The sequence below is a fragment of the Coturnix japonica genome, chromosome 18 (assembly GCF_001577835.2).
Source record: "Coturnix japonica isolate 7356 chromosome 18, Coturnix japonica 2.1, whole genome shotgun sequence".
Classification (NCBI taxonomy): Eukaryota; Metazoa; Chordata; class Aves; order Galliformes; family Phasianidae; genus Coturnix; species Coturnix japonica.
In genome coordinates, this window is record NC_029533.1 from 1,467,658 (window position 1) to 1,479,588 (window position 11,931).

At 52.4% G+C, this 11,931-nt stretch overlaps 1 protein-coding gene and 1 long non-coding RNA gene across 2 annotated transcripts; both read left to right on the plus strand.

Moving 5' to 3' along the window:
* Positions 1–2,426: 2,426 nt before the first annotated feature.
* On the plus strand, positions 2,427–4,738 carry PIRT (phosphoinositide interacting regulator of transient receptor potential channels). The gene is given in 1 exon segment (XM_015879535.2): positions 2,427–4,738. A coding segment is annotated over 1 exon segment (507 nt). The 5' UTR covers positions 2,427–2,660; the 3' UTR covers positions 3,168–4,738.
* Positions 4,739–8,097: 3,359 nt separating this feature from the next.
* LOC107322293 lies at positions 8,098–11,603 on the plus strand. The gene is made up of 3 exons (XR_004309271.1): positions 8,098–8,238; positions 8,466–8,529; positions 10,476–11,603. It is a non-coding gene; the product is annotated as an uncharacterized LOC107322293 (long non-coding RNA).
* Positions 11,604–11,931: the final 328 nt, after the last annotated feature.

The following is an 11,931-nucleotide window of genomic DNA, read 5'->3' on the forward strand; positions in this document are numbered from 1 at the left end:
AGCTCCCTGCTGCTTCTTCTGTGCGTCGGGGGATGCTCAGTGCAGCCACACAGGAGCAGAGCTCAGCATGGTGAGTTGGCGCTCGGTCCCCCCATGTCCCCTGTGCGACCCCCACCCACCCCTTCTACTGGGTGCTCCTCAGCCCCCCTGGCCATGGGGGGGTCTCACAGCTCTTGCACTCCTCATTCTGGGAGAGCCCTGGGGATGTTGGCTCACTGACGTGTGCCTCACTCTAATTACATCTGAACCTGATTGATAGATGCTGAATTAAATTTGGCTGAGGCATGGCATCTCGACAAGCTTCTGCTAAGAGCATGCATGTGTCTGTCCATACAACCTCCTTCCCCAGTCACCCCACCATCCCATATGGACTCTCCGAAGCATCTGGTCCCTTGTCCCAGCAAACCTGGTCCCACAGTTGTCCCCTGGGGGGTCCTGTATAGAGGGCACAGCCAAGAATCAGACAAGAGGCACCCCCAGCTATCAGGAGCCCCAAAAATATTCCTGGAGGGAACAGAGGCAGAAGTCAGGTGTTGAGATAAGAATGTGTAAGAGAGACCTGAAGAATCAGAGCTGCTTCCCCGTGGGAAAAGGAGGTGGGCAAGCTGGGGACCTGTGGGAATAGATCCAGCCTTAGCACGTCCTTGGGTAGGAGCAGGGCCTTCCAAGGGGCTCAGTCCATATCTGCAGGTTGGCTGTGGCACCCCATGTCCTGTGCTGCTCATGTGCTGCTCTCAGACTCTGAGGTGTCAGAAGGATTTTTGGCCTCTGTGGCTGCAGACAGAGCAGAGAGCTGCCCCTGTGTGAACACAGAGATGGGCAGGAAAATTAGATCACTTGTAACAGGATTTATTGGGGTCCTCAGCAAATGGGATCCTCAAACATCACCATGCAAAGCACTGGGAGAGCAAAAGGGGAGAAACAGCATCAGTCAAGGTTCCTCCTTCTGTCAGGGATAGAGAAAGACCCTGGTATGAGCAGTGCCTGCAGCAGCCAGCCATGTTATCTGAGATGCACTGTGGAGGCATGTGCAAGGCAGCAAATGGTCATCTGCTGATGCTCTCCTTACAACAATTATTATTCAGAATGTGGGGGAAACCTGATAGCATTATCCTGCTGGGCTGCTCAGTACGAGCATCTTCCAATGTGAGCACATCTGCGATGAATTAGGGATGGAGTATGGGCAGAGCAGGAGCTGAAATCACATTAGCTCTCCCAAGAGCTGCAGATACATGCAGAGCTTGCAGCCAAAGTCCTGGCCACGTGTAGAGAGTGAAACCTTTCTTGAGCAAACAGAAGGGACTCGTGCAAAGTGCTATAAAAATGATCAGCATCTGAAAATTGTGGTGAGAGGAATGGTTGTAAGAGAAAATAAAAGGGAAAAACAAATCCAGATTAGTGCAAATTCAAGCATGGAAAGAAGAGCAAGGTTTCTGCAGGAGACCAGCATTATATCTCTGCAAAGTGGAGAAGAAGGTGCTCTGCAAAGCTCATTGTATCCCAATGGGGCAAGCATGAGCAGGGAGCTGGGCACAGTGCTGGGGCTGCAGACAGGGACCTGGGCAGCATGACAGGGCTGAGGGTAAACTTCCAACCACAAAGCTGAATTAAAATTATACAGTGGCTTGAACATCAAAACTCTCCACAGTGGATGCTGGAATAAGAGAAAGACAAGAAATGCCATGACTGTGGAGGCTGAAATCTTGAGAAGAGATTCCCCAAAGGCCATAGCAAATCAGGATGGCAGGATGAGTCCACTGCTCTGCCCCATCTCTCCTTGATTTGACAGAGTAGGGGAGAGCTGCAGATGAGATGCATCGAGCAGCAGCAGCAGGAAATGGGCTGGAGGCACCAGGTTCTGGACTCATCTCCTCTGCACCTTGCTATAGGCAAAGCAGGATGCAAACCTGCAAACCCAGTGTGATAGTACCATGGTGCACATCTTCCTGGAAGCAAGCTCTGAACCTGCTGTGCCCGAGGGCCTGAGCAGGGTTTTGGATGAGCTGCTCTGGATCAGCATCAGGCTCACAGCCTGCACGGTGCTCAGAGCTGAGCTCAGCAGGCCCAGCCCTGCAGCACACTGAACCCTATGGGCGCTCCCTGCCAGCTCCACATCCTGCTTTCCCCCTGCTCGGATGAAATAGTGGTTAACATAATGCACTGCATTTTCCATTTATCATAATGATTTCCCCGTGCTAAAGTCATGCTGTTTCTGGGAAAATGCATTTCCTCCTCAAGTAGGTGAAAATCTAATGCAGGGGCAGGGCCCCTGAGAAAGCCACAGGTCTGACCCCAACGCCGCAAAGCACAGCACAGCATTGAGCATTAATTCCTCCTACAGCCCCCCCAGACCCACCCCTGCCATGGGCTGTCTCTCCCCATCCTCCCCCAGCTCAGGCTGCCCAGGGGCCACCCATAGTCTTGGGCATCTCCAGAGATGGGGCACCCACATCTGTGGGCAGCAGTGCCTCACTGCCTCTGGGCAAAGAAGCTCTAAGGAAGTGACCTGCCCTGGGGCAGGGGTGGACAATGGGACTCCCACATCACCCTCAGCCCTTCTCCCTGCAGGACCCAGTCACCTATTCTGAAATGTGTTGCTCATATAGGTGCGATGCTCTTCTCTCCCTGCACTTTTCCAAGTCTTTGGCTTGGCCAAGGGCATGCACTCATTGGTGACTAGATGGACAGCACTCAGTCCATCCTCCAGCACCAGTCCTCTGCTTTTTCTCTTTTGTCCACCCTAGGTCTCCCCCTCAGATCCCGCTCCCATGGCAACTCCCATCCCGAGCCCTAGTGAGAGTGAGAAGTCCCCCCCATCCAAGGATCTGCTGACCAGCAACACAGCCAGCACGCTGTGCATCAGCTCCCGCAGCGAGTCTGTCTGGACCAATGCCTCCAGGAGCAAGTGGGACATCTACCACAAGCCCATCATTGTCATGTCCGTCGGAGCAGCCGTCTTCCTCTTCGGGACAGTCATCACCAGCCTGTCGTGCTTCGAAATCAAGAACAGTGAGGTGTACAAAATGTGCGGCCCCGCTTTCCTGTCCATGGGACTGATGCTCCTGGTCTGTGGCCTCGTCTGGGTCCCCATCATCCGCAAGAAGCAGAAGCAGAGACAGAAGTCACACTTCCTGCAGAGCCTCAAGTCCTTCTTCTTTAACCGCTGAGCACCTTCCAGGAAGGCCCCAACCCCACTCCCCATGTTAACCATAAAAAGAAGCGTTCTTGTGTACTCTCCTAGAGGAATTTATCCCAGTCCCTTCCCTATAAGATGGAACATGCTGTACTGACCCCCAGCATGAAAGTGAACTTTGTATTTTGCCCAGGGAACCCCAGAAAAAAAGAGATCAGGACCTGGTGGTGAGCCCAGTGCCCTGCATCACCTCAACAGGCAACAGCCAACTCAACACATGCTGTGCAATGGCCAAACCAGCACATGAAGGGGAAAGCAGAGCTCCTGGCAGCCTCTGACAGCAGCTTTTGTAGGGCACAGCAGTGAAGAGGAGACAACCCAGTATGGTGTGGGTAAAGCTGCCGTGAGCACTGGGCTTCAAATCTGGCCCAAGGAGGTATCTCCAGTCTAAAGAACCATTCTCTGTCTGGACAACAAAGCCTGGGTTAATATAATTGGGCACATCATGTTCTGCCCCTGACTCTGAATGGGACTCTGACTTTTCAGACCCAGTTTGTCTCCCACAGCATCCCACCTGGGAAGACCTCAGCCCAGTGAACTGTGGCTCAGTGCCTGGAGCCCCGTGCAGGTGAACCCAGAACCAGAGCAGGCAATACATGGCTTGATGCTGATCAGAGGAAGAAGAGGGGCACAGGAGAGGAGATCGCACCTGCACCTCCATGCATTATTCCCACCCCCTTCCATGGATCACCCCCTTAAAGCAGTGGGACACTCCTGGGAGTGAAGACAGGCTGGCAAAAGGATACAGCAGCTCTGCAACACCCTGCTCTGTGTTAGGACAGTGAGCATCAGCACAGAACAACTTCCTTTTGGTTTGAGTGCCACATCCCTCAGGAGCTGCCACCACAGACATGCTGGGAGCTCTGGATAACACCAGGAGTCCCACTGAAAGCAGAGGTTGATCTGCAGATATAACCCAAAGCACCCACAGCCCAAAGTCTCATGATGACTGGGACACTCCCCCCAGGATGGGGTTAAGATTGGTGGTGTTCTATGATGGGGAGCAGCAGAGGCAGCTTCTGGCCCACAGCTGGCACAAGATGCACATGCTCGAGGAACACGTCCTGCTGACCCAGCTTGGCTGTGCCCTGAGTGATGTTTTCTTGCGGTGCACACGTGTCCAGCTGGTGCCAGCTGGTGAATGGGGTGTTGGAGGTGAGCGGTCTGGCAGCAGACCCAGTAAATCTCCTCCTGCTCCTCAGCCATTCATCCCTCTGAGCAGTGTTCTGCTGTTATTTTCGGAGCTGGCTTGGCACAAGGATGGTTCTCTATTGATTCGGCTGCAGTGGGCACAGTCTCACCCCAAGCTCCTGCCCAAGGATGAGCTGCAGCCAGAAAAGCAGGTGAGCAGCAGGGCTGGCATGGAAGACAGCACAGTATGAGGGATGGGGACACAGAGTGGGGTCCTGTTCTGCACACCTTGCAACCAAAGAGACAGCTGGTGAAGTGTCAATGAGAAGTCACTGAGATCAGAAATGTAACAGGATTCCATGCTGGTTATTTATAACAAGAATATTTGATTTAATTAAAGCAGAAATATCCCAAGGGTTTCACCTTGCTGCTGTGGTGCTTCATGACTGCTGCGCGAGGGGAGCTGGCTGTACCTGGTGTGTGACAGGCAACAGACCAGGAGTGCTGAAGCCATGGGTTGGGCTGGGGCTCTGTGCTGGGGTCTGCCCAGGGACCCCTCAGATGTGAAAGGGTGCACAGGTGGCATAGGAAGGGGTCAGTGGGGCATGGAGACTGCACAGATGGGGATTAGGGCAATAGCCCAGGGGTCAGCAGAGCTTGGGTCTGGTTGTTTGAGCTGCAGGGGTCTGACAGGTAAAGGGAGAAAAAGTAATTGAAGGCAGAGCTGGATTTGCCGGCTGAAGCTGAAGGTGCAGACAGAAGCCCAGCAGCAGAGTGAGATCACTCCACTGTATGAGAGACCCAGAGCTGGGTGGGATCTGCATTTACATGTGCAGTGCAAATTGGTCCCAGCTCTGGGAAATGCTGTTCACAAAGGCTTCACTGGAAGCTGACACCAAGTCCATGCCCTGACGCAGCCCAGCCAACATCACAGGGCCTCCAAGGAGGGAAATCTTGTCCCTGTGCTGTGCCAGAGAACCTCTGTGTCCTGCTGCCATGGGAGGTCTGCAGAGATGGGAGATGCCTTTGGGTTCAAAGCAGGGCTAGGACAGCAGAACCCTAAAAGGATAATAAAAACAAGGGGACATAAAGCACCGAGTTAGACGGCTGTTCCCAGTGCACCTCCTCCTGTCACTGCTGGGACAGCACACGGCTGAGGGACCCTAGGTCTGCACATGGGGTGGTGGTGCCTTCAGGCCATTTCCATGCATGCAGAAAGCACAGTTTTGCTGCCCCTGAAGCCCATTTGAATCCTCCTGGGATCTTTGGATCAGAACAAAGAAAGCAAACACATGCTGTAAAGAAAATACTGGGTCGGGCAACAACAGCAGTCCTGCCCAACTCTCATTAAAGCTAGATCCAATGTGATCTGCTTCCATGCTCTATGAAAAGAGAAGGAGACTCATAATGAACTTCACTATGTCTGCAGAACACTTTGGAGGGGAAATGTTTCCCAGTGTCTCTGGATGACCCCTGTGCAGAATTAACCAGTGTCATTGATGCTGGGCAAAGTCTTTGTCCAGGTTTGGCTGCAGCCCAGCCAGTGCCCGCCTTCTGAGTGCAAGGAATTATTTTATTAGGAAGTGCTTTCATTTTCTTTGCTATAAAGCTGAGCACAGGTGTGGGAAGGACAAATGTTTGCAAAGCTGAAGAGAGCCCAGAAAGCACCTGCTGAGTGCAGATAGAAAAACCACGGTCAGCCCCCCAAGGCTGTAAAAGTGGGAAACAGGTGAGATATGACAGCTTGGGTCTGGAAACCATCCCTGCAGCTGCTCTCAGTGCAGGTTCAGGTCTGAGCCAGCTCCCACCTGCTGAACCCACCACAGGGCTTTGCCCTGGGGAAAGCAGCCTCTGCATGCCCTGTTTTAAGGATTTGCCTCCCAACACTGCACTTAAATAAATATTGACTGACACCTGCTAGCACGAGATTTTGTCAGAGCTCTTCCATTCATCTGCTCGCATTCCAGCTGTGCCCAGCTCGTGTGTAACTGAGGGACATGCATTCATTGTTCCCTTTGGTGAACTGGTTCACTCTTGCTGCATACTTCTGCAAACCTGTCCAGGGCCACCTCTGGGATCATGCTCTGCTAACATCATCCTTTCAGCTGCAGCAGAACTGGGTTACAAAAAGGCAGAAGATGTAGGCAGTGCTCTCCGCTTGATCCCATTTATTTGTTTTTTCAATGCCTTGGGGAATGAAATGCATCTGTCTGCAGTTTTCTGAGCTGAAAATTGGAGGTGAATGAACTTCTGGAAACCTCTGGGTCCCTTCCCAGCCTGGGGGAGTGATTTTATTTCCTGTGTTGCATTTCCTTGAGTGCTATCTCTGGCAGATCACTGCTCTCTGCACTGCTTGCTATGGCTCAGCACCACGGAGCTGCACCCAGATGAGAACATTCCCCATAGGGCAAATCCCAGCTGGGCTTCTGGAATCCCCCCAAAGCACCATATAACATCAAACCTGGGGGGGAAACAGGGAGCTGCCATTGCCAGCTTGGTTTTTTGCTTTCATTTCCATGTCCTAAGCAAGAAACGCAGCCCAAAAGAAAACTCTGTCTTGCCTGATGGGATCAAGGTGGCCTCTTATAGTGTGGGGCTGGGCAGGCCAGGGCTGACTCCTGCTCCTTACATCAGTCCCACCTTCAGCTGAGCTGTTTGCTTTGGAGGTTGCAATGCACAACATCCCACATGGCTGATGTCTATGGGCATAAGAGACTGGAGAAAGTTGGGTTAGAAGGGGGCAGAGAAGTCTTGGTGCATTAAGAGGGGTTTCCTGAAGATGGTGAAGGCTACTTAATGGAATATGGAAAAGCTCTCTGAAATCCAGGGAATGGAAGAAAAAGACCCTGGAATTAAAATAAATGAACAGATAGACCCAAACACAAGCAGCCTGGATAAGGGGGGAGAGGCTGATGGGGACGTGTTCTGTGATGCTCATAGGGGTGGCAGGCAGGGGCCCAGTGGCTTTTAGCACCTGTGCAACAAACATGGTGCCCAGATCCAGCCATCATCCTGTTCCTAGTGCCAGCCTTGCACTTGCCCCAAGGCCATCCCTGGCCAAGGGCTCCCTCAGCTCTATTTGCCATCCTGTGCTGACTGGAGAGAAAGGATGTCCCCAGCATCACACAGCAACTGGGGAGCAGAAAGCATCAGCCCGGCATCCCACCAAGCTGCTTGCAGGCAATCTCTGGGAAGTTTCACCTACTGCAGTGATTCACCACTGACCTGACAGTTCCCACTCTGGGGATGGGCGATGGCACGGGCTGTGTGATTTCTGGCTTTCCAGCAAGACCTGCTTTTGGGAGGGGTTGCAAGGGAGGTGCACTTTGACACTCCAGAAAAAGCCCCGTGTCTCAGTTTCCTAATAAAAAGAGGGAAGCCCCGTGTCCTGCTGTGGAAGAAGCTGAGACAGCGATGGTGAGGCCATGAAATGGTTAAAGCAGTGTCATGCTGCCTCCCGATTGTTCTGCAAGGTGTGTTGTGACATTTGTACTTCCTCCTGCCACGGCGGCGGGGAGGGATGCTGGGGCTGGGGCTGCAGCATGGCCCTGCATGGGTTGGCTGGGCGCTGTGGCGCGGTGCTGCTGCTGGCCCTGCTGTGTGATGTGGTGGGGCTGATCCTGCTCCTCCTGGGGCTGTTTGCTCCTCTCAGCTACTGGGACTTCTTTGTTTACTTGGGAGCGCTGCTGCTTGCCTTCAGTCTGCTCTTCTGGACCTTCTGGTACACGTTCAACATCGAGGTCCCCTATAGGGAGCTGGGTTTTAATTGACCTTCGGCGCTGAAATGGGAACTTACGCTTGGAGGAGCAATCTCACCAGCTGGGAAGCTGCAAAGCATCATTTCATTGGTGAAGAGCATCCACAAAGACTGCGGTTCTCCGAGCATCACCTGCCTACATGGACACCAGGGAAAGGTACCATGGGCGTCACGCACAGGGATGCTTTGTTGGTGCTGGGGAGCTGGAGCTGCTGGAGGTAGCCATGCTGCAGGAGGAACATCAGATTTACAAATGCTGTGGGGTGGATTAATGATGGGCAAGGGTGTGGGTTGGATGAGATGAGCGTGGGTAAGTGAGGCCAGGGATGGGATTTGGGTGGAAGTAGAAAGTGGGGTTTGAACCTGCTCTGATCTTCCCATCAGACGATTCTGAGAACTGTGGACAGCCCCTGCTGCCATACAACAGCACCTGGTGGTAGAGAGACAGGTAATGATAACTGTACCCTGGGTAAACAGAGTGCCAGTAGGAACAACTCAGAGCTGGGCTGTCTCTTAGCACCAAGACCTCTGGTGTGAACATTGTGGCTGCAGCAAACAGGGATGCGAGGAGCAAAACCTGATGTCAACCAAACTGTGCTCAGTTCTTTGCATGTGTCACTGTTCCAGGGCTGCTCAGGCTGGGGAGGCTTTTCAAGTGGAGGGGTGTATTTCCAGCAAGTCAACATGGAGCTATAAAGAGCCAAATAAAGGCTGTGTCACCAGGAACAACGCACAGCCCAGTGATAAACGCTGAGCACACAGAAACTGGGTCCAAAGTGCCATGTTGGAACACCAGCTTTGAGATTACGTTCCTTTAATCTCAGGCTGGTCCAGGCTGTGCCTGCTGGCTTGGCATAGCCCAGCAGGCACAGAGATTAGGTGGTGCCTTGGAGGTGCTCAAGGCCATGGGTGAGCCCTGGGCAACCTGATCTGGTGAGGGGCAACCAGCCCATGGCAAGGGATGGGGCTGCGTGGGCTGTAAGGTCCTTTCCAACCAAACCATATTGTGGTTCTGGGATTTCTTTTGTCCCAAAAGGGGTGTTCCTCCCCATCAGCTTGCTGTTGTGGCTGCTGGAGCCCATTTGTTCCAGTTAATTAGTGGCAGCTCAGGGCTGTGTGTCATGCAATCAAAGAGTGATGATGACAGCAGGATGCCCCACAGACAACCCTTGCCCCAAGGACCTAATGGCTTTATAACAACACAGGAGATAAGGAGAGGCAGAGATGAGAGTGATGTCCCTATGGGCACGTGCCAGAGTTACCAGTACTGGGACTGGGCTCAGCTCTCCTCAGCTCTGCCCTCTCACCTCACCTAGGCACGTAGCACAGGAGGTTTGCCAGCGATGGGATCTCCAACCATCAGCCATTCAGGGCACACTTCCTTGTGTGACTTTTTGATAAAGCCTTTCAGAATTAGCAAGGAAAATATTTCCTTTATTCACTAACTTTTTGGCATTTCTTCTCCTGAGGGAGGTGACTGCCAGACACAGCCTGTGTCACAGTGTACCTGATGGGGTGCCTCGCTTTCAGCCCTTTCACCCCCACCACCATCAGGTTTCTGGGTGCTTTTCCACCCCTCTGCCCTTCAGCCTACCTCCTTCAAGAATTTCCTTGATGCGCCTCCAGATAAGAGCCTGTAAAAAGCATTAGTTGGATACTGCAGCAACACAGGAGGAAGGGCAGCAGCTAACAACACCCTCCTTTATTTGCTCTGGGATTTTTAATTGCTAGTGCTTAGCCTGCTCAATCCAGCCCACAAAGCCTGGCCGAGGGCTTTGTCACCACTCAATGTCTGTCCCTTGTTGGGTGCCGCCTGGGCAAGGCTGGAGGACAACACCCAGAGGGGAATGGGTGCAAGGTCCCTGTCACCGCCTGTCCCTTCTCCTGATGTGGGCTGCTCCTTGACACAAAGGACACACTGGAGCCCTCTTTGCCTGATGCTTTAACTCCCAAATGCTGCAGAAGTGCATCCCAGGTATCATCCTCCATGGCTCATGCACACTCTCAGTAGCCTTGGCCCCCTGTATCACAGCCTTCCATTCCCTTCCCTGCACCTTGCTGGCACTGGAGGGATACATCAGCCCCAACCACGTCATGGTTTTGGTGGTGTGGATCTGCATGAAGTCCTCCTGTGACCAAATATTAGCAGCTCTACTTGTTCCTCTGCCTGGGCTGATCCTGAGCCTTGCAGTGCCCAGCTGAAGGTGGAGTGGCTGTGCTTGTGAGCATGGGCACATCCTCTTTGTTACCTCTGCTGGTGCTTCTGTATCTGATCTTAGGATCAATGGCCCCTTAAGTCCCAGAGTTTTGATTTTATAAGTCCTTACTGAGGAGATTTTGAGTCAGCAGGATTTGTTAAGGTACTCACATCTCTTTCCATTGTCTGTTTATAAGGGACTAAAGAGGAGCAGACTGTGAATGTAGGGAGCAAGCAGATGGAGAAGAACAGCACCAAACAAGGACTCCATCCTGCCACTCCTCAACAAAAGGTCTTCCATTGCAAACCTGCCACCAAAAAGACACAGAACGAGTTGCACTGTATTGACCTGCTGAGCACATCACTGTCAACATGGGCACGAGTACTGCAGGCACCCTTTGAATGGTGCCTTTGTTTCCTCTCTGAGCATCCTTCTACCCACTGCCATGATCTCAGTGAGCCCAGCAGGAGCTTCCTGGCAGCAGCTGAACTGCTGCAAAGTGTCCTGGTGAGTGTTTGCAGGACCCAGGCAGCAGCACGGACCAATTCTCCCAGCCCCACTGAGGGTGTGAAGTGGCCTGTGGCACCAGCGGGACATGGAGCCTGGGGACCTCACCTGTACTTCGATGCACTCAATGGGAGAGTGACACAACAAAATGGGGAGGGACTGGGGATTTCCTAACAGAAGCCAGCTGGTGGCTGGATGGAGGTCTTAGGTACATTTTACCTGATCTCAACAAGTTCTCATGCACTTTCTATTGGCACTTACTGATGTACTCAGGAGGTTTAAGTTCAAAGAACTACTGAAGCTGAGGACAGATATGAAAAGATGCAGTGTTTCAGCTGTCAGACCGGAGGCTCAGTGCAGAAACAAGCCTCCCTGCTAACTCCAAGTACAAATCTCAGGTGAGAGGGGATGAAGAGATCTATGTCTCCCTCCTCATTCCCAACAGTATTCAGTGTACCATAAAGACATCTGTGGGGTAGAACCACATCTAACACCTACCAGATAGGTTGTTCCACACTTTCCATTGCAGGCATCAGTTTCCCGTAATTTAAAACTTTACCCAGCTTCATTCCAGTTCCATTTTGATTTCCCATCCCAGAGCTCCTGTCTCAGAGACACGGAACAAGGAATCCTTGCACCAAGGGATGGCATCAGACCCATTGAGCTGTGCCCTGGGGTTGCAAAGCTCTGCAAGGCCCATGAGAGCCTGTTGTGCATTGCACTGTTTTGGAGGAACTGTTTTGGTGTCACCTTTCTGGTTTTATTTCATTGTGTTGGTTCTTTATCCTTTGTTAAAGTTGCTGCTTTCCCTTTCAAAGTCATGTGTTTACTGAAGGTTGATGGTGGGGTGAGGGGGGATTTATGGCTGTGCTAACTCTGTCCATGTGTGGCTTTTACGTATGGGAGAATGGCTGAATCCAGACATCTGTCCCTGGCTGATCAAACAAGAAGCCAGCTCATAGCCAGGAATGTGATTCAATTTGAACTTCACCCATGGGCAGAGCCAGCCTTGCTTAAAGACTAGCAAAGTCCTGCAGCTGGCCCTGCCAGAACCACAGCAGTGCCTCCATGTGCTCCCAGCACTGGCAGCACTCTAAGCAGGGCTTCAACTGGGGTTTAAGCCTCACCAACCCTACCTGCTACAG